We start from the raw sequence: 22,672 nt of genomic DNA, 5'->3' as shown, positions 1-22,672 counted from the left end.
GCTTACATTCTTAAGTTGTGTAATTTCTTATGTACATAGTAATGAATACAAAACACCAGTATTTGTTATTTTTCATTTTGCCATGCAAATTTTATTCACAAAATATCACATTTATAAGATATACAAGTTCAATATGTAGCAAAGATTAACATCATAAGCACATTAAAATTGGATATATAACTCGGTCACAGTTTAGCAGCCTCTGTGTACTAAGTTTTAGGATACAAGATTAATCACAATCTTAGTATATTTTGAATAATGTTACATCATTAAAAACTCAAAGAAAGTTACATTTCTATCTACTGAAAGGATTCCCTCCACCACTTAAATCTTATTAAATCTTCCTAACTAAAATAAATAATGCCAATAATGACATTACTACACTGCAAAACCCAAAGGTGTATTTAAAAGACAAGTGTTTTGGGGCAGTTTACTTGAAAATAGTGAGTTGAGTCAAGAAAGGCAAAGAAGTGAATTTCATACTATGTACATGAGTTCAAGTTTTTACTGTACAACACTTCTGTATATATATTTACAGTTAGATTTAGACATTTCAGTCTAGAAGAAAGAAGAAGAAAAAAAAATGAAAAATAAAGAGTACATTGTGCAAAACTGTTTAAATATTCAAAATATTTGAAACTTCATGAAATCTAGTTACAACCACATAAAAGTTCATTTAAAAACAATGAAAGAAATAACTTTTCGTTTTAATATCACTTTTTTATCAGCCAAAGTTTCTTATCCTCATAAATTCTCTTCCCTTTTAGTTGATACAAGGTTCAAATGGTTTGATTTGTCATACTTCACTGTATTGTATATACTGACAATTTTACATTTTGTATTGTTCAATTGTAAAATTTTGTTAAATAAATGCCAGAAAAAAAAATGTACATAGGTTTGTCTCTTATTTTCATTAATCCACAAAGTTTTAAAAGCATGGTGCACAGAGAATATACTGTTGAATGCAAAACAATGTCATGTTTTAACACAAAATATACAAATCATTTGTTTGTACATGTTTAAAATGATGATAAAGCAACAGCAACAACTAGCAGTAGACATGATTACACAAATATGAAACATCTGTACTCTTTTACCCAAGTATTATAATGCAACATTTATGCATTGTTTTATATTCTTCTTTACCATAATTTGTCACTATATACTGTGATTGTCTCGATCCTAATAAGTCGATGTAAGCTACAACAATCTTCACAAACGAATAAGACCTTTCCAAGGACTTTTCTAGAAATGAAACACGGTCGAAAGTTTTAATCAGGCATGTAACATATGGTTGCAGTTGTTGATACGAAACAGGCAATTCAAAACACAAACGTAACTCTATATAAACATGTTCACATTTTGTATATGATTTATGTACATGTAATGTAATTACTGGCTCGGATGGTACTGTAGAGTAAATCATAATAGGAAAGATTTATAGTTGCAAATTGACAATACTGTAATACTTCATGGAATCAAATTAGTATTCAAATACTCTTTTATATACACAAGTGTAGTGTAAAAGGCACCTTTGATTTGATTTGAAAATCTGAATGTTCAAGATCTATTTTGTAGATGTTATAGTCAACAAAGGAATGATCTAGCAATCAACAATGCAGCTTAAGTTGTGCTACAAGAACCTCAAGTAAAAAGACGCAGAGAGGCAAATAAGTTTGTTAAACTTAATGCCCCACATCAAGGTGAATTCAAGAGAGAGTTTCTGGCCACCTGAACCTCTTTGAGAAACGTGGGTGGTGTCAACTTCCAGATGGGAGTCAAATCGCAGCAGCCCTAAATCAGCACTGACCGGACCTGTCTTCAGAGACTGCATTTTGGCCACTGCATATCTGGTGACCAACCTCCAATGTCCACTAGGTACAGAGTCCCCACTATTAATCCATCGACTACTGAACTCTTTCATTCTCCTAGGCATTACACAGGAATCACCATTGCCCATGTTTGCAATGGGTTAACCTATGGTTTGGTTGGATCAGCGTGGAAAGTGTCTGAAATGAATTTGTAGTAGTTGATTTTGCCGTCCATTTTCTCGTCAAACTCGGCCATGACTTGGTAGACTTCTTCCTCGTCGAGGACCATGTTGCAGAGTCTCAGGACATTCCGGAACTCGGGCATGGTGAGGTACCCGGTACGTTCGGTGTCGATCTTCTTGAAGGCCCGCCTCAAGTTTCGCCAGTCACCAACCAACTGCAAATCAAGATACGAGAGCCATAGTTAGTTTATGGAACTTGTCGGTACCAAACAACAATTTTCATGCAGAGTTTTTCTTTCTTTTTCCAAGTTCTATTAATTGAGATGACTTGAAAATCCATGAACAAGGAATTCTACGAAGAGAAGTAACTCTCTGAAACATTCTAAAGGTGCACTCGATTTTTAAGCTTCATTGCTGACTTATTTACAGTTTAGAGACATTGTCCGTAAACCATCATCTATCTGAAGATATTACCCATATGAGTACATCAGTGGATACATCAAAAGTTCTTGTAGCAATACATGTATTCGTCTTGTTTTTATTTTCATATCCTTGCTTTCAATTTTAAAAAGACATAATCACAAAATATGATTTATAATTTAAAAAGGAAACAGGGCTGAGCAATTGCCGCTCTTTCTAAAACATTCTGAACAAAGTACTTGTGACAAACACTAAATGGACTTCAAACATGATTTAACATTTGTTTCTAAGTTCACAACTTAAAACGAAATAAAGAAAACTTCACTTAAAACATTTTTTCCTACTGATGAATGGATTAGTATATCTTACCTTTTGTCTTAATCGAGCTGTGATTCCACTCAGACCCTTATTAGGCTCATCGACAATGGCGTCGATTGGCATTTCAGCCTGTGGATGGGCCATCAAACCCATCATGTTGTTACCATGGCGATGCGTTGACTTCCGTATAGCGAAAGGTCGCAGGAACTCCACGTATGATACTCTACAAAGACACATTGACAGAAAGGCAAAGTTAGTAACCTTGAACGATCGAAAGTGCATATTCGTTACTCTGAGACTAAACTCGGAAGGAAGTTCATCTAGTAAGATGTTACAAATGTTTACCATTTACCATCAACACCACTGTAGAGGGATTTATTCATCAAATTGACCAAGCATACTTTTAAATCCGATTTGATTTCTAAACGGCCTCAATCATCTTTTTTAAAGGTACTATGAAAACTCAGGTGTATATAAGATAATTCAAAATTGTGATTTTTGTGGTTGTGCATAAAACATCAGAACATACATGAATATATCACCTAAAAGAAAAGAACTTACTATTGATATCTTACTACTGGACGATGTGATGTTACATACCTGCCATCTTTTTGCGTGTCAAACTTTCTGCTCAGCATATCCAATTCGTAGGCGTTGAGATGAACACAGAGCTCTTGGAGAACGTCCCGGAACTCTTCTGCACTGACGAAACCAGTCCCATAGGTGTCAAGATTCAAGAACTCCTTGCGAAGATCATCCCACATATAATCAACCTATATCAGAAACAAAAAAGAGAGAGGAATAAGATTTGGAAGATATTTTGGGATTTGTTTTCAATGTTTTGTTCAATTCAGGGATCACCTTTCTCTTGTAATGTCAATTTGTGAGGCAACAAATTGACATTGAAAAGAAATGGTGAGGACAGGCACACTGATAAAAAAAAATCCCTGACAACCCCCACCCCCCCCCCCAAAAAAAAAAATATTTTGTGTGAATTAGGAATGCCAGAATGAGTTTTAAAAGACGGTGCACGGCCGGGCAAACGGTTGTAGTAATGAATGGAAGCATCTTGTTCCAGTATTTCAAACAAATCGTTTGATTTAAAATCCATGACTGTTGCAATACCTGGCCTGGGCCCCATTTCACAAAACTTGTCATCAGTGACCAAAGATAGTTGTTGTTTAGAAGCTACTGAAATCCTTGCTTCTGATTGGTTATCAGCGGATTTGTTACTGATTTTTGTCATCTGTCATTGCGAAAAGGCTTTGTGAAACAGGTCCCTGATGTGTGAACGGAGCTACCTACCTTTGACCTCAGGTTGTCCTCGAGCATATCAGCAGCACAGTTGAGTTTTCTTGACCGGATCAGGAAGTCGGAATCGCCTCGTTTAGGCGGTGCTAGCTTGGCGTTGGGGAAGGCAGCGCTCTGTGGCGAGTATCCAAAATGGCGGACAAACTCCATGAAGTCGAGCGTTCTGTGCTGTGTAGTGATGAATGTGTCCCAGAGACGACGGATCTCTCCTCTCGTGATTTCTGGCCGAACATTTAGTCTGTGAATTTCATTGTAAAACATGACACGGTTATTTGTCTAGTAGTTATTAAGAATTCTTTTCTTTTCTTTCCCAAAAGTAAAAACAAAAACAATTTCTACAGATTAAGTTCTGATATTAAACATTAAGCAATAATTATTGATGAATTAGGATGTACACAAATTGGTCTAAATGTCATGTGCAATCTTTAACATATATAGGAATGTATATTGATCAATCATCCGAACTGGAGGATAATCTTTTAATATGCTAAAACAACAAATATTGAAACCCTTAGTTTAATACTAAATAGCGTGGCTGATAGCATTGCTAACCACTTAACAGGAAATTGATTTCTCACCTTTTAAACAATTCATACATAATCTCTTGACTAAATCTCCTTGAATTGTGAACATCTATCTCGGTGAAAACTGTCTCGACTTCAGCCATGCGGTTCTTGATCATCTGTTTGAGCATCTTTGAGATCTGAATATTCAGAGAGATAAGTAAAAGAAATATTATAAGGAAATAGTTTTCAATTTAACTATTGTATCAAGACGTTACGACTATTCCCGTTCCTGCTTTGTTTCATGAATACTCAAGATAATTTAATGATGTCTCCAGCATTCATCATTTTGTCTATAAATCCAAAAACTTTAAAGCATAAACTTCTCCTTCTCTCACTCCAAACTTGATGTTCTTATGTGTTTTTTTCCTTGTAGTATTTATTAGGTTTTGTTATTAAGATCCAGATCAGACAAAAAGTCGCACATTGATCAATCCCTTTACTAGATCAAATAAGTTTTGATTACGAACCTGTCTTACGGACCGTCCCTTTTTGAACTCATCGTAGCTCTTTGGCTCTTCTTCCTCGGCCAGAGCTTCATCTAGATCCAGGTCCATCTCCTCTGGGCCTCCCCTCACGGTCTTGCTGTCAAACAAACTAGGAGCAGGTCCGTACCTAAATTTGAAGAAAATATGACGTCTTAATTAAAGAATCGAATCATATCAAATAATCAATTGTCTCCAAAGAAAAAAGTATTCACAGTGTTCTGAATACTACACTATTTATATTTCGCTGCGATTTGCTTTTTGATCAATACTTTCATAAATAGGCCTATAAATAAACATTCATAGTGAATTTGCCCTTCGGTAAAATTTCTCAAAAAGTCTTTGCAATATTGAGACTCATTCAGACGATTATGACGCGACATAACTGCGTCGTTTTTCTTTTTGGTGATGACTTTAAGGGAAATATACTTCCCATTTCTGAATAATGCAGAGCTCGGTGAATACCTCAAGTAATCATTCATTGTCGCGGGTTTTTTTTAAGCCGGTTTACCGCACCACATGGCAAGAAGCCTATATCAAGTTGCATTTAAAATGGACTTACTTGGTGTCGAACTGTCCCATAAAGTCGTGGTACTTGACATTCCCTTCGTCATCGAATGGAACCCTGTCGAGGAAAGCTTCAAACTCCTGGTCCGAGAGGCCGAGATTGAACCGACTCTCGATGATAGCACGAAACTCTTGCTGGCTTACCACTCGCAAACGCAACTTGTCAATTTTCCTGTACGTAGAAAATAAGGAAAAAAATAAAAAGGTTATCAAATGAAAATGTTTTTAGTTGTATAGCATGGTTGGACGCGACGGGTTGGGATAAGCAGCTGGGAGTAGCGGCCAAATCTTTTCAAAATGGAATAATACCCCCAACAAACACACATCGCTTGTAAACATTGTCAAAACATTTTTTTTTTGTTTAGCTTTTTTTTCCAGAGAAACTTTCCAAAAAATCCTAAGAATGTTTTTCATTTAATAATTGTAGAATGTCTAACATTTTTCTGCCCCAAGAACGTCATGTTTTACCTGGGATGACGCTTGCGATTTTTTTTGTGTGACGCAAATCTTCGAAACATTATTTTTTTGTTATCAGGGATGACGCCTCCGATTTTTGTTCGACGCAGATCTTTGTTGCGCACCGCTGCCCAAATGAGAAAATGTACCTTTCTATTCCTAGAGACGCAACTTTTTGTAATTGTCCATTCTACTCATTGTTTTCATTGACAATGATCATTTCAACGCTCCTGCATCAAAATGTAAACAACTATCGAAAAAGACTTAAGTACTTACTGGAAGGACCCTAATAATCCGATGAAGTCCCCTTGGAAGAGATCCATCATCTTAACCTCTGCTGCCGTCATCGAGTTATTGTTCGCAGGGTTCTCCATCCAGTCGGTTCCTTGGTGAAATCTACCAGAGAGAAACGAGAACATAAGATCGTTAGAACCGTCTGATTACTGGAAACGCTTGTAAGGGGCCGTCAAATATTGCGCGGTAAAACCACGGCGGTATCTTTATGAGACTTAAAGTTAACCGCTTCATGTTTTTTGGGTCATATAACATGGATATCGGTGAAAACGTCCTTCAGTGCACCATTTGATATTCTTTTACAAGTTAAAAAAAACCGTGGCGGCTTTTTGCGGCGGTTTACCTCACCATACCTCGACAAGCCTTAACGGCAAAGATAAAAGATTTGCGATTGATCCACATCAATCGCAGATCTCACTATTAGGGATGATCTGAGCTATATTGGGTCACTTATTGTCTTCCAAAGCAACGAAAAAAAGAAGAAGACTAAATCTGTCAGTAAACTTCTTTTTTTCCAAAGAAAATTTGTTTTAAATCATTCTTGAGCAAGAACAAAACAATAGATTTGAACAAAGTCCAAGTTGTGACATATCGGTAAAACAAACATTGTTACATCAGTTGCACATGTCTCAATTTATCAAGTAATACAACAAATTTATTGCATTTGATAGAAAGAACCTGCTCAACTTCATAACAACGTTTAAGCATCTTCTTAAAAGAAACTCACTTGTGAGTCGGGTCATTGAGTATATCATGAGTGACACCTCCTTCGCTCCGGTCCTGGAACCTCCTGAGGAAGTCCCTGTAAGACACCATACCAGCACGGTCTGCTGTAAGACCGCATCGCGTCAAAAACTCGTCCAGGTACGGACCTTCAAGCTTCAGACCAAACTTGGACAGAACCTGACCGAATTTCTCCTTATCCACCTAAAAAGTAGGACAAAAATGGAAAGTCATGACGTGTTGACTATCAAGCAGCGATTGACGAGAAAAATCTCTTGGGCTGCTGTCTTCAAAATATTCCGCGAGGGAATTTACACCGGAGGTGTGGATGTGGGTGATCGCGATTCTTTGAGATAATTTTGAAAAAGTGATAATCTTACAAGTGAGCAAAATCATGTCCATTTTTTTGCAACAAATTAAAGGAACACATTTTAATTGACATGGTTTGTAAGCATCATACCTTAAACGATTGATTCATACTCCTTTATCCTTACATGAGTGATTGAATACTTAAAGTTGCATTTGAAATGTAATGTAAAAAAATGATGAATATCTCAGGCATATATCATGATTACGGTCTATTTTGAAACGGTATTAATTTATATTTGCGTAAAGGAAAAAAAGGAAAAGAAAGTTGTTTTACCTCTCCTTTGTGTTCCTTGTCAAACTCCTCAAATTCTCTTCTCATTCTAGTGCAGCCTGTCCTGAACTTGTCTTTGATCCACTTCTCAACATGGATCGATCTTAGTCGGTCCGTATCAGCTTTCTTCTTTCTCCTCGCTGTTTCAAAGTAGGAATTTACAAATAAAATTAGTTGATTAGTCGGTCACATATTTGTCTATTGAAAGAGAGGATCGTTGATCGTATTAAGCGAATAAAGTGTCAAAGACAGCTTAGGATGCTTGATCATGAGGCTAGTGATGGCATTGGTGGGGTGGGGGGGGGGGGGGTGCCCCATGACATATAAGCTATTACAATATAATTTTGTCTCAATCAGAGACATTTGAATCGATGTTGATGAGTATTATATTCTACATAAACAATCGTAAAAGTAAAATCAATTCAATTCATTAATTATCTTTTTTTTTAAATCTTCACTCTCTTCTATTCTTTTCTTTCTTTTGAATTCTTTCTCATAATTGATTCGGATGAAGGTGAATAAAGACATTAGGGTGTTTCTTTGGTTCTGTTCAATTAGGTCTTCATTGTTCTCAATCGCACTTCGGTTTAATCGAGTGTTTCACTTGAGATTGTTGAGTGCATGCATGAACACTTTGCATCCTCTTTGGTACATCTTGAGTATAGATTGACTGACTTACGTGAGGTTGGTTCGCCGTCGCCTCCCCGGGGACTCCTGACGTAGATATCACTGGTTGGAGCCGTGGTAGCACGGAGATTGATACCCAGTTTGCTTAGGAGCTTCCCGCCGTTTACTACTCCAACATTCTCAGAGTCATATCTGTTTGAAAACGAAACATTAATTACAAAAACATCATCAAGAAGATCTCATACATCTTAAAGTCAGTTGTCAAAAAGTTACTTTAAAATACAGTAGTTTGAATACCAAACAAAATACTGGATAGATGTATTTTAAGCTAACGTTAAGTACACCTTCAAAGTATGTTTGTACAAAAAAAGTATAATGTTACGAATGTGACCAATATATTTATGCATATACAATTTACATATTTATAGGCCTATATTTAATGAGAAGTTTCATATTCTTAGTACTATCAGGAATATGTGAGTTTATCCCTGGTACTATTTTCAATCTCTTTATTACTGTATTTGTAGTCATTGTGTTCGTTACGCAAAAGAGCTATTGCCATATTTGTATTCAGATATCATGTTGTATAAATTGTGAATATTATAAAAGATGCCTTCATCATGTTCATAGCAGCTAATATATATTATATTATATAGAGTCATAATATATTCATACATATATATATATATATTTATCGATATAGAAGTTGGAAAGGTTCACCTTTATTGGTAAGAGTTCAGTTGTACAGTCTGTTTCATCCGAAGGCTCATCTGTTGCTGATCAGCCTTGGGGTGAAACAGACTGTGCAACTCTTACCAATAAAGTTGAACATTTCCAACTTCTATATCTACATTTGCTCCTACAGTTGAGCACTGTCAGAAATTGCAGTTTTACTAAACTTGTTTATATATCATCATCAGGTGACTTTATGTAACTTTGATTGTTTCTTTTTACAAACATGTATGTATTTATCAATGTTTTGCGTTTAAAGGTAATACAAAGTTTTGGGAAATTTGAAAATTGGGTGGATAGTGAATCTTTACAATTTTGTTATATTTACATGCCCCTGTGGATGTATTATAAGCACTAAAAAAATTAACCCCTAAAACTCTTCTGTTTTCGAGAAAACTTGAATATACAAATTTACCGGTGCTCCCGGTAAATTTTGATCAAAACTTCAAATAGCGCCTACGGCCGTACAATGGTAGCTGCGACCATGAAAATCTCAGAATATGTAGTTGTGATATATAATTTCCAAACGGGAATAGCTAATCGGTAGATTTTAGTCAAGAAACATTGTTTCATAGCTAAATTAATATCTTGACCTTGAGAGGGAGCTATACAACATAAAGAGTTTATCATTTATAATTTCATAACTTTAGACTCGATTTCAACCGGGACAACGATCAATGAATATTGTAGAAACGCATATGCTTCCAATATGTTAATTTGAACCAAATTCATGACCCCATACCAAAACTTTGTAATACCTTTAAAATTGATTTTTTTTTTTTTTTTTTTTTTTTTTTTTTTTTTTTTTTGTATTACTGAATCAGTTATTGTTATTGTTGTGTTTTTTTCTCATAAAATAATTATTCATGATAATTACTTTTACAGGGGGGCTTACACCCTACAAGCTCTGCTTTTTAGTCGGCCCTCCTTCCCTTTCAATTTCATGTTTATTTTGTTAATGTATTGTATTGTGCAAATTGATCTATATGTATATACATATGTGAATATGTTAAAATGTACCATCATTGTAAATATGAACGATTGAAAGAGGAAAAATAAATGAATTGAATTGAATTACTATGATTATGTGCGATTGCTCACGTATTCGACGCATGCGTAATTGACTTACTTGAGCCAGAGTTTTTCAAATTCATCCTCATCCATATGGAAGAGCATCTTATTGAGGGCGTTTCTGAATTCAGGTTTGAGGATGCGACCGGTGCCGCCAGGGTTTAGCTGGGGAATCATATCCGCGACGTCAAGGAACCTGGAAAACAATCAACATCGAAACAAATTAATGGGACTGAATGTAAGTTTGAACAAGGTTGTGGGATTATTATGATAATAATTTAGGATATTGATCGGAAACAAATCCCATAAATTTTCAAGTTGATTCTTACATTTTTCTTCTTAAATTATTATCTTATATTAAGCTGTCTTCATGCGCGAAAGAAGAAACTCATTTCTTGTATTCATTTTTAAGTAGTCCACATCGTGGAAAAGGTAAATATCATTTAATAAGAAAAAGTTAAAACGAAGTAATGCAAGTAAAAGATAAACATAATTTAGAGAGAAAGAGAGAGAGGGGGGGGGTGCCGAAAATTATAAATATACGAAAACTGGAAGTACAAGAAGAAAACAAAACAAAATGCGGTAAAAAAGAAAAGTTATTTAAAAAAAAGAAGATAAAGAAGAAGAAGAAGAGGAGAAAGAAGAACGAGGAGAGGAGGAACAAGAAGACGAAAAGACGGATGAGGAAAGAGGAGAAAAAGAAGTAGAATAAGGAGGAGAACGAGGAGATGGATGAGGAGGAGGAGGAGAACGAGGACGGCGAGGAGAAGGAAGAATGAATCCAGCATACCTTTGTTTAGCTCTCTCTTTGAGTTGAGCATGAACCTGAGCAGCACTCATGACTAGTTTATCTGATTGATGTCTATTCACAGGATCCATCCAACCAGGCATCTCCTTACTCGTCACGTGACGGAAGAAGGCGTAGAATTCTTCCAATTTAATCGCCTGTCTGTCATCCAGCTTCATCCTGCAGATGAAGATAATAATGATGAGGATGATGATGACAATAATAATGATAATAAATGATAAAAATAATAGATCATAGATCGTAAAGAACTTTTTTGAATCTCTCTCTATCTCTATCTCAATGTTTATCTCTCTCCATCTTCTCTCCCTTCTTCTCTCTCTTCTCTCTCTCTCTCTCTCTCTTTCTTTCTCTCTCCCACCCTCTCTCTATTTCTCTCTCTCCCTCATCCTCTCTATCTCCCTCCCTCAATCCCCGATATCTTCCTCCTTCCCCCTCCCACACTCTCCATGACCGTTTTTCATTTTACGATCACAACAAATGACTATTCAATTCAAAACTTACCTCCTTCAGTATTTATATTTGGAGAAAAATTATCGGTACTGTATTCATCAAAATTAAGTTCTACCCTTCAAAACAAAGTTTATGACGAGAATCTTTCCATTGACATGGTGTAGCTCTACTCGTCTACCATATTGCAAAGTTCGCCTTTTTGTTTGTTTGTTTATTTGTCTTGTTGTTTTTCTGCTGCTTACCTTTGCAAGAGCTGGTTGAATTGTTTAAGACTAATGAATCGACCGAGGAATGTGATGAGGATTCTCGCCAGAGCTTCCCGGCTGACAATGCCTCGGCCATCGGGGTCATTGGAAATAAAGAGCTTCTTCAACTCGTAATAACCTCTCTTTATCTTTTCACGGAGAATCATTTCAATCTAGAAAGAAAAAGAGAAAGAGAGAAAGAGGAAGAGGAAGAAAAATCATTAGTAATATATCATGACTTCATCTCCGTAAATTTGCCAGAACTTTCACGATGCAATTTTCTAAGATACCAAAAGAAAAGACAATGGCTTTGTATATAGGACGTGGATGTAAAAGAAATAAAACGGTATATACTTCTGGTGGTAGCATAGTCAAAAGGCCAGAACGGCTAGTCATATATTAATGTTTTATCCAATATTAGCATTATTAAACAATATCAAACTGATTACATTTAATCGATTTTTGTAAACGGGACTACAATGATATATTTATATTCAATTTTGGCAGGATCTTAACAGTTTCGTAACAATTCTTCAAATTTGAGTATGTACATCATTTATAACGAAAATTACATGACCAAATTAAAAGACAACACCCCTCCCTTTCGAAAATGGGAGGGAATACAAATGGTGAGAAGAGGAAAACGGCTGATCGAAATGAACATAGAGAGGGGGTTGGGGAAGAAAGAAGAAGCGACGGTAGTTTTGAAGGACGTCCTTTGTGACGTAACACAATTTCATTTGACCTCATATAGCCTTATGAATTTCAAATCTCAGAAGCATTTCTTTTTCATCAGATAATTTTAAAGTCTATGCCCACGGTCTGCGATCGTCGTTCATTTTTATAGAGTGATAATATTATGACACCGTTTTCTTTGATCTGTGATAATGATCGCTCTAATAGCGTCATCAAACGCCCCGAGTATGCGATTAAAATCCCATTTATCTGATCTTCAAAGGGAGGCGTTTCCACTCATGAATAATAGATCAGAAATCATCCAATTCTTTATTGAAAACCTCAAAATTATGAAATACCGATGGGTATCAACTCCGAGACAAACAATGTAAAGAGAATAGAAGAAGAAATGAATGCGGAATTACCACCGCTCTTGGAAAGGATTTGGATGTGGTATATTTGGGGAGAAAGGAAGGTGTTTGATGACTGCATGTATACTTACTTCATCTATCTCTATTCTGGATTGTGTTCCTGGTCTGCTTGGTCCTCGTGAAGCAAGCTGGTCTCGCCCTTCAGCTCGACTTTCTAGGCTGCTTCTTGCTCCTGGACACACAAATAGAATAATTTAAATAAATATTGTTAATCAAACACGGTCGTACTCGAAAACCTCTCCTTATAACCATGTTAACAGAAAATACGAAAAGGGGTTTTGCAGTCTCAGCTAAATATTATCATTATTATGTTGTGTTTATCAAGGTCGAGATAAAAACGCATTATATAAAACTAGTCTTGATTATAATTGTGATTACTTTGCAATTACTCAATTTTTATTTCCAGAAAGCTCTCTCTTTCTCTTTTTCTCCTCTCACACACATACATATAATGTCTATATATTTCTCTCACTCTGTTTTTTCTCTCACATCCCCTTTCTCTCTCTCTCTCTCTCTCTCTCTCTCTCTCTCTCTCTCTCTATCTTTCATCTCTGTCTATTTATCCATCTATCTCTCTGTCTACCTTTTGTTTCCCTCGCTTACATCTCTCTTTGCCTGATACATTTTTATGTTTAATCTCTTGTTATCCTTTTTATCCCCCTATTGACAAGTAAACAAATCTGGTTTATATAGAGATTCCATAGTACTTTCTTGTATTTTATGGGCTATTTTTAGTAATAAAATGAAAGATATAAAAATGCGTTTATTACTTCAGACGAGTTTAGCCAGAGTCCTTTCGCGCAAGAGACAGATAAGTAAACACCGAAGATTCTTTTAGCAATTAAACGCAAGTCGAATCAACATTGGAGTAGCGCGCTGTTTAACCAGTCCACCCAAGTGTCATGTTTTATTGTTTACATTCAACAAATATGACCACACAGACTTGTCCCAAAGGTAAAGATGTCACTGTCGTGTCTTCTCTTTGTAAATATGCCATCCTTCTCTTAATTGTAAATGCCGTTTCGGCTTTGGAGTCATTGACATGAGAACATGGTGAATCGAGATCGAGGATTTTTTTAATTTTTGTTTTTCCCGTCTCTAATCAAAGTCTTGTATTCATCAATAAACTTATCTGCATCCCATCCTGTCATCTTCAAAATGTTGCAATTTCAAATCATATTAATCACATGCTTCCATAAAGCTACTAAATCATAAAATAATATTTGGATGTTTAGGTCAAATCTATCAATTTAGCCACTGCGAGACAATATTCTTCTGCACCCACAAGAATGTGAATATCACTCTCATACATCAAAATGTATAATTTTTCTAATATTATCAACATGAGGTTGGTTGCTTCCGATTGCTAACGCAAAGTAAAATAATTTTCCGAAAACAATTACATAGCATAAGGCTGCAACACGACCATTTGTTTAGGGGCTTATTTTAGGGTTCTCGTGCGCTGACAAGTGGACGCTTTTGCACTTGCGTGGTAAAACAGGGAGTTAAACGGACACCTCTCATCACAGTATTTGAAGAATGTTTTATATATTGTTTGTTTCACCTGACTGCCAAAAAAGCTGCATGTGACGGCTTAAGTCTACTCCGAAGGACTTGGTAAAGTGGTTTTAATGCCTTACCAAATGGCACTAGCACATCGACTTGGTTTCGAACCCGGGACCACTGCTCTACCACTGAGCCATGGTGCCCCCTTCACTTTCTTAAGGATGAATATACTAGTTTATTATTCCGTCCCTGAGCAAAGCATTTAATGCAATAGTATTATCCCGTATTTTCTCATAATCTGTACGTTTGAATTGTTGGTCACAAGGATTACCAAAAGTGACATCATCACTTACATATTTAATGATATACAGTGTATTTGTAGGTTTCTCTGTAGGAAGCGATAAAGTTTGAAAACGATTTTTCAAAACACCTAATTTTAAATCATTACAACAAAACTGTAACCTGGCATCTACATTGTATGTTTATTGCTAAAACAATAGATTCCATCCATAGCGACTTTGCATATACATGTAAACAAGCAAGACTCGCTTTGTCAAAGTTCAAGTTTCTTGCCCGAGGAAGGGCATGATTTTGACCCTAGAAAGGAATGTCACTTTAGAGGGAAAAATATTGTCCGCCCCGCCCCCTCCCTGTTCTTTCTCTCTCAAACTCCATTGAAATGTCCATAATGTATCAACTGATATGTCGTCCACAGTTTGGGATTCGAAACATTGTTATTGTAAATAATGGGAAGCATATTGTGGTTTCCTATGGCAACCTCACTTCAACAGGAATAAAATACAACTTTTGACCCTAAATGATATACAATAGAGTAATAAAATGTCATTACATATTGCTAGCATGTTTAATCATGCTTGATTGCAGAGTTTAAAGTCATGACAATAGATCATAAAAAATAGCTCTGGTATTAATTTATTAAAGTCATAAAATGTGAACTTTACTCAACATGTCTAAATATCTATCATTTTGCCCGGGTCAACACAATTATTGCAACAACACTACAATGTTCACCAGACTTTTATTAATAATTGATAAAAAGGACTTAATGTTAAATCGGGAAAATGACTGTGAAAACAGATTCATGTTAATGATTGAGAGTTATTGAAAACATGGCCACACACTCATCTTAATCACATATAGTATGAAGTTGTGTAACATAATTATTCGAATTTTCTATGTGTACTCATAAAAGGGTGTAACTTTGTTATAATATTTCTATACGATATAATCTATGTACGATTTTCTGTTATTTTTTCCAAATGAAATTCTCCTCTACAATGAAATATTTATAATGATGATTCTACGACCTTAACAACGTCATTAGTATATAAATCCTCTACTTTTATTTCATTTCACGGAATGTCCTGTCATGTTATATTTTTTTTCTGTTTGTAATAATACCATAATTCTAAAATTGAAATACATAGGATAAACATCGACATGATTGACGTTCAATCGGGGGACTGCGGGCTTGGTAGGTTTCAGTCTCGTCTAATCAACAAACAAGATCCCCATCAATTTAGTTTGATATATTAATGGTTGTTAAATTGAAAAAGGGAATAAATAACTTACCAAATACTGGTAGTCTTGTCTTGGTCGGGTCATCTGAGTGGTACACTTCGATTCCTTCTGGAATGCTAGAGTATAGATGTGGAATCTTAGGGAGCGATCGGCTGGTGTGAGAGGGGCCAAACTCACCCCTCTGGAGCTGGCTAGGGGGTCGACCACCAGACGCTGTCCGAGATACTCTTGGTGCAAGACTGCTGAAGGGTACCTCTCCGGCGGGTCTCGGTCCTCGTCCACCGAGTGGATTGGAGCTTGGTCGACCACCAGATCGACTCGACAACCCTCTCACATTGAGTTTGTCTGGGTCTCCCAGCCGGGATAGAGGGTGTTGGATCTCAGGGAGGTTTGGTAAGCGGGGCTGACGGGGGAACCCACCCTGCGACGCGGGCCGCGATACCAACGCCTGGGACATGATTTCTTCTCAGATTTTACAATCTTTCCCTCGATAATTCCTCAAAATATGCCTTCCTTCTTCACCAAAAAAAGCAAAATGTCTAACTACTTGTCAAATTAAATCCAAATTTGAAGTCTGGCTGCGAAATTCGATCCACATGCGGTGCGGTGTGAAGTTGGGTCGCAAGATCACAGAAGATTCTCTTTTGGTTCGCGATGTAGTGATATACAGTGCCTGTACACACGGCAAACGATCGTAACCGGGGTGTTTGTTGGCATTAGCAACGGGATGGTTGGTATTCATATACAAATGCGTCTGTTACCCCTCCGGCTGAGTGTGTTGTTCGCGGGAGAAAGGGACAATAGGGCATCTACCTCGCTTGGGTGATTCGACTTTTCTTCTGTGGCCTTCCCGTACCCTTTTGGCGACCAGTCGCCCGGTACTTGGATGACAATGTTTAAGCCGAGTGTAATTGAATGATGACAAAAGCTATGTTTATGATAGCGACGAGACGGGAATAGGAGGAAGGGGGGTAAACAACAAGCGGGTCGACCTCGCTCGCTGAGGCCAAGAAATATCGACGGACAAGATAACCATTTGTAAGAACACCGACCTCATTAACAAGCGATCAAGGTGGGATTTTGTGTTGAGGTATTAGATGAACTTGTATTTGTAACCAAAACTTATGTCCCACTATCGATTGCCATTGGTAAACTACAAAATGGTTAAACATTGCCAACAACTGTACAAGTTTCTTCTCCAAGGGAGATTTTGGTGATAAAAGATGAAAACATTAACCCACAAATGGTATAAACGTTGTTTGTAGACAAATTCAAATCTGAAATACCTTTAGCATTTAGTGTTTGGTAAAAGAGTTTACCATAACGCACACTGCATACAAGCTTTTTGGCTCATAAATTCGATGAGAGAGAATAACACAAACAAAAGAACCCCGCCCCCACCCCATTCCCATTTGGCATAATAATAATAATGGTAAACACGGAATGTGGGCTTGACAGTAAATTAAAAATACAGAGCATGACCTGCTATATATACATTTTATGTATTTATTTAGTATGTGTTCTTTATACAGGGTAGCCTTTTTCAGTAGATAAAAAAGTGCTTTGCAAGAGAGTCCTGTACATTAAAATTGTATAACAACATTTTTGAACATGTTATATGAACAGAATTACACATCCCGTAATGAGAGAGAGAGAGAGTGAGAGAGAGAGAGAGAGAGAGAGAGAGAGAAGGAGAGAGAGAGAGAGGGGAGAAAGAGAGAGAGAGAGAGAGAGAGAGAGAGAGAGAGAGAGAGAGAACACTAAAAAGAGCGAGAGAGAGAGAGAGAGACAGGTGGACCTAAATCAAGAAGATAGCCAGGACCCCTCCCATCTGACTTGCGCTATTCTCTTGCCATATGATCCATACCTTCCCTCCACTGTCAATGATTCTATTTTAAAGATGACACTTCACTATCTTTACAAAATTCATGCCCATCGCCTGCACTCCATTCCCTTCAACTAAGGATTTTATAACATATTTACAGCAGCCTACTACTTCGAATGCGATAATCTCGCTGATCTCCGAAAAGCGGAGGGACAACAACAGAGAGAACATACAAAATACATAGCCAAACCACAAACAAACATGATCAATACTTTGAGTAAGATAAATGGTTATGAGGAGACTATGGTATACGGCTTTAGTTATAAAGAAATACAGCGGCCTGTGAAAATTATCATCAAAATCAAAGCAAAATATGTTCCAGAAAATTGATTTTTTAAGTTCTTATGTCGATGCTAATTGAGATCTAGAATAGAATATGAACCATTGAAGTACACACAAAATTTGATCATGATTATGTCTGCGTGAAGAAGTCCTATAGCTATAGTTGCTGAAATTGATAAAACTTTGCGTCAGTGTTTATACGAATTCACAAATACACATTTTGATAAAACCATCTTTAAAGCGATGACTTTATAATTATGAATGGTGGGGTATTTTTCAATTATTTTTCGGTCGAAATACAAGAGAGAGAGAAAAGAAATTAAGCCATGTTTTAAGTCAACTTTATAGAAAGAGATAGACAGATAGAGAGAGAGAGAGAGAGAGAGGGAGAGAGAGAGAGAGAGAGAGGAGGGGGGAGGAGGAGTGGGAGAGAGATAGAGTGACAGAGGGTAGTTAGATCTAGACAGGTATTGATATAGACAATATGTTATGGAAAAATATGCATATACACAGATAAAACAAGCAAACTTATTTTCGCCATTCTTAAATATAAACAAATGATGCGATATCAATGCCCCCCCCCCCCCCCTCATCCTTTTCGTGAACTGGAATCTCAACCTATCCGTTCAGTTTCATGTTTTCATTTTTCTAAACTAATAGTTATGCCTCGAGACTTTGAGTAACATTAAAGTCACATCAAGAATCCAATTTTCAATGTGTCTCGGAGCGCACCGTTCTTCTTCGGGGTCGGTGGTTGTGCGTTGGTAAGACTCCTTCGTTGCTATGGTAACTAGAATCCCATGCAGTAAGAGGTAGGTCATTTATTTTGACCTTTCCCACCCCTCGTGGAAGCGTCCCGTAGCGTGTCTTCACTGAACCGTCATAAGTATAAGTTCACCTACATCCCATTGGCATTGAAATACGTGTTAAATTTAATGCATGCATTTCAATAGGTTGTCGGCAAACTTGTTCGTATGACTGTTTCGTGAAACGGTGCTCTGTCCTTCATGGGAGGTTGGTTTTGGATGTGTATATGTCACTCAATCTCGATTTTGTTTGTATTAAACGTTGATGTTGATGCGTTTGATTGTGTTGATAAACTATACGTTCATGTGTAGTAGTAAACTACTTTTAAATTGCTGTTGGTGTCCTTAAATTTTCCCTTTTTCTTCCATTCTTTCTCTCCATTACAAAAAAAAATCATGAAATGCACGCTTGATTTAATAATGATAAAGAGAAACATTAAGAGTGTCAGTGAATACAAAATAAACGAAACTCGAGGCATCGGGATCGTTAAGGTACGTTTTATGAGATGGGGTTTATCTCCTTTAACCCTAAAATCATGACAATTGTCAATTTTGCCATAACAATTAACTTTGTCTTAAAAGCATCTTTCCCGTTGCAAGTACGTGATCAAAGCAAATTACCTGCCCACGGTGTATATTTTAAACCCGGTCATCGGATTCAATACAATTCCGCACTTTCAGCGTACACTGTCTCTCCACTTGGAGCATTCCAGTACGTGTATAAGGCGCCACCTTTCGGGCACTCACATGCGAATCAAACCGTTAAACACCTGGGTGGAGAGAAGCAATTGTAGATCATATGCCTTGGTTAAGGATATGAGTGATGTGCCGCGGTTCGAACCCACGACCTTCGTACCCAAGCCAAGTGATCAAACCACTTTACTACCGTATCTCAAGATAATCTACGTATCTACACAGGTCGATACAATTTTCTTACCGGCATACAATGTACCAATAATCTTGTAAATATGTCTCCAATATTATCATTCAATAATTAATGAATGCTATTCAGCATTATCTTTTAAATGCAAAATGTCACGTTTTCAATTGTATTATTTTTATTTTGTCAAAGCTCTTGAACTAATATATGTCAGCGTAATTTTATAATACCTTGTTTCGTGTTGTTTTTTTTTAATTTTTTTTATTTTTATTTTTTTATTTATTTATTTATTTATTTATTTATTTATTTATTTATTTTTTATTTTATTTTTATTTATTTTTTTTTTGGGGGGGGGGCATTTTGCTGTATATGATAATGAAAAAATGAAATGTTTTTGACGTTTGCCATATTTTTGCATCATGATTATGATACATCCAAAGTTTAGTTTATTGATTGAAATCGGAGATATCATTTTAAATCATGTGTTAATAACGAAGTCAATGAAATCAATCAGTGCTGATATCCCTTTTTACATGTCGTTCAAAGTCCATTACTATACCTGTGTGTAGGTTAAATTCGCAGCCCATTGACACATGTTGACAAAAAATGTAATTTCTTTATCATGCTTTGTGGTTCCGGTGGGCGTGTATGTTTTATACTGCAACACCGACCGGTTGACTGACTTCCGTATTTACTACGCATGTACAAATCACTAATGGATCACTCTATGTAATTGTAAAGAGAGTCCGAACAATTGGAGTGTCTGAACTGTTCATTTTCCAACCTTTTAGTAGCATTTCACCTCACGTTTTAGTGCAAAGACCGCAATAATCAAGTTTGTGTCTTGGACATCGCAGATGACAGACGAATAGCCTACGTGAATGTCTACGACGATGACGTCGCTAAAACCCAATGGAGAGGCCGACCAGGTCCGTATCATACTCTGGACCTTCCCTCGTACATTGTCGACAGCATTGATCAAATGCCTGAGTCAGATCGACGGCGTGGAGATCTGGTTTGAACCGTATTGCTTCTGCAGTATGGCTGCTAGAGAATACCGACGGGCTCACGGCCGAGAGTTGCCGACAAGCTACGCAGGCAATGAGACGAAGTTCACCGAAGCTGCGCGACTTCTCTCGAAGGTGGCGCTCATGCCTGCTGGTGTCATCGACCCCGAGAGACTGGCGTAAATATAATTTCTCTGATCTTCTTCTCTGCATTGATTGATTACATATTATATATGTAAATAGAAACTTTGTACACCTACTTATTACTACCATGATATTTAAAAAGTATCACCTTTATCTTCTTAATATATGATCTTTAATGACAAAAAGAAAAATTCGTATTCTACAGAATTTGCTTATATCTGATTTAATGAAACTCACGATATTTTCTCATCAGTTGGATTGTTTATTCTAGTTTTGCGACATATTTTATTGTCAGTTTTGCCTTAATATTTAAACCACAAGCATGAAAGACAAAGGAAAGGCTTTAGGAACTTTTAGATTATATATATCGTGTGTAAAAAATATATTCCTCCTCGTGTAACTGGAATCAAGATAGGCCTAGCTTTTCTTTTTTTTCTTTTTTCTTTTTTATATCGGAGAATAAATAAATACAGTGTTTATGAACAGTTATTGTCGTTTATTGACAGTTTTTAATCACCAGTATAAAAGGGACATTTTATGATGCATTAGATGATGCATTCTCTCTCTCTCTCTCTCTCTCTCTATCTCTCTCTCTCTATCTCTCTCTCTATTTCTCTCTCTCTCCCTCACCCTCTCTATCTTTATCTCTCTATCTCCCTCATCCCGTCTCTCTCTCTCTCTCTCTCCCTCTCTACCACTCTCTCTCCCTCTCTACCACTCTCTTGATATTTCTACAGGTATGAAGGCGTCAAAGAGAGGCTTGAAAGCTCGACGAGTAAGTACGTCATCGTGAAGGACATGGCTTTGTCGATGTCAGACAAGAAATATCGTCGTTATTTACCCGATGGTTTTACCCATGCGTATTTGATCCGCGAACCTGCGGCAGCTATCACATCGTACCGTCGAGCCACGTACCAAAGCTTTCTGTCGGCAGGGTACCTGGTCGGGGAAGCAAGAGATGAAAACAAATTTGACATTGAAAGGGATAATTTTTTAATGGACGCTGGCTTGTTTCACCAAGAACTCTGCGAGCTCTGGAGATATTCATCCCAACACTCAAAAGCGAGTGCTCTTCCCAAGGAAGGAAGTTCCGAAAGGAGTAAGCAATCGGTCATCATCGAGTCAGACGATCTTCTCACGAAGCCACACGAAGTGTTGCCGAAGTTTTGCCGAGCACTTGGTTTGCCTTATGACCAGTCGTTACTGCGATGGGATGCATCCGCGGACGTGGCATTTACATGGAAAGCGGCTGGGGATGAAGTTCTACGACATAACGTCCATTTCTACAAGACAGCGATGAGCAGCACGCATTTCGTGCCAGCGAATAAAAGAACACAGGTTCAAAATGTATTTGAAGATGTACGGCGTCTTGCTGAGAAAGCTCGACCATATTATGAAGAAATGTATAACCACAAATTATAGAAATTATTTGCAGGAAAACGAGGACGATCTAGAAAAGCCCGGGAAAGGGCATTCTAGGACAAAATATTATACAAAGTGTGAAAGTCGTTTCCTCCACTGAATAATTTGTTGCCGCCACTTACAAAATTATTTCCACCGAATTCAAGTCGTTCCCTCCATTTAGTAAACGATTGGAATAAGCGTGGGGGTGGAGGGGGGGGGGGGGGTACTCACAATGGTGGGAATAAGTGAAGTAAACGACTTTAGGTAACGATTTACAAATGTACTTACTATTTTTCTAAGTGGAGTAAACGACTTAGCTACTATTTTATTTCTCGCGCATGTTCTCTCCCGGGTTCCGTATGAAAAAGCTGTTTTGATAGTTCATTTTTCTTGTATTTGCTACCTCT

The 22,672-nt window shown here is 37.1% G+C and overlaps 2 protein-coding genes across 2 annotated transcripts; one reads left to right on the top strand and one right to left on the bottom strand.

Moving 5' to 3' along the window:
* Positions 1-61: 61 nt before the first annotated feature.
* On the bottom strand, positions 62-16,314 carry LOC589273 (EF-hand calcium-binding domain-containing protein 6). Its single transcript, XM_030979554.1, has 16 exons — positions 15,909-16,314; positions 12,881-12,981; positions 11,701-11,876; positions 10,991-11,167; positions 10,259-10,396; positions 8,450-8,589; positions 7,774-7,910; positions 7,135-7,334; positions 6,390-6,509; positions 5,653-5,829; positions 5,076-5,220; positions 4,621-4,745; positions 4,037-4,280; positions 3,332-3,504; positions 2,783-2,954; positions 62-2,208 (listed from the first exon to the last, which is right to left on the bottom strand). Exons 1-16 carry the CDS (start codon positions 16,312-16,314, stop codon positions 1,978-1,980), a joined length of 2,862 nt encoding a protein of 953 aa, XP_030835414.1. The 3' UTR covers positions 62-1,977.
* A 3,754-nt stretch (positions 16,315-20,068) lies between these two features.
* LOC100893046 lies at positions 20,069-22,473 on the top strand. The gene is made up of 2 exons (XM_003730217.3): positions 20,069-20,896; positions 21,599-22,473. Exons 1-2 carry the CDS (start codon positions 20,592-20,594, stop codon positions 22,281-22,283), a joined length of 990 nt encoding a protein of 329 aa, XP_003730265.2. The 5' UTR covers positions 20,069-20,591; the 3' UTR covers positions 22,284-22,473.
* Positions 22,474-22,672: the final 199 nt, after the last annotated feature.

Source organism: Strongylocentrotus purpuratus, unplaced genomic scaffold, assembly GCF_000002235.5.
Source record: "Strongylocentrotus purpuratus isolate Spur 01 unplaced genomic scaffold, Spur_5.0 spur5_scaffold_10, whole genome shotgun sequence".
NCBI classification, from domain to species: domain Eukaryota; kingdom Metazoa; phylum Echinodermata; class Echinoidea; order Camarodonta; family Strongylocentrotidae; genus Strongylocentrotus; species Strongylocentrotus purpuratus.
This window is presented reverse-complemented; position numbering and strand designations above follow the sequence as displayed.

What these genes read in the sequence shown, in the direction of transcription:
- LOC589273 (XM_030979554.1), bottom strand. Translation starts at nt 16,314, where the DNA reads ATGTCCCAGGCGTTGGTATCGCGGCCCGCGTCGCAGGGTGGGTTCCCC. An exon ending in ACAAGGAACACAAAGGAGAG is followed by an intron (nt 7,335 to 7,773) that starts GTAAAACAACTT and finishes CCTACTTTTTAG; the next exon opens with GTGGATAAGGAGAAATTCGG. An exon ending in ATGTATGAATTGTTTAAAAG is followed by an intron (nt 4,281 to 4,620) that starts GTGAGAAATCAA and finishes TGAAATTCACAG; the next exon opens with ACTAAATGTTCGGCCAGAAA.
- LOC100893046 (XM_003730217.3), top strand. Translation starts at nt 20,592, where the DNA reads ATGTCTACGACGATGACGTCGCTAAAACCCAATGGAGAGGCCGACCAG. An exon ending in ATCGACCCCGAGAGACTGGC is followed by an intron (nt 20,897 to 21,598) that starts GTAAATATAATT and finishes ATATTTCTACAG; the next exon opens with GTATGAAGGCGTCAAAGAGA.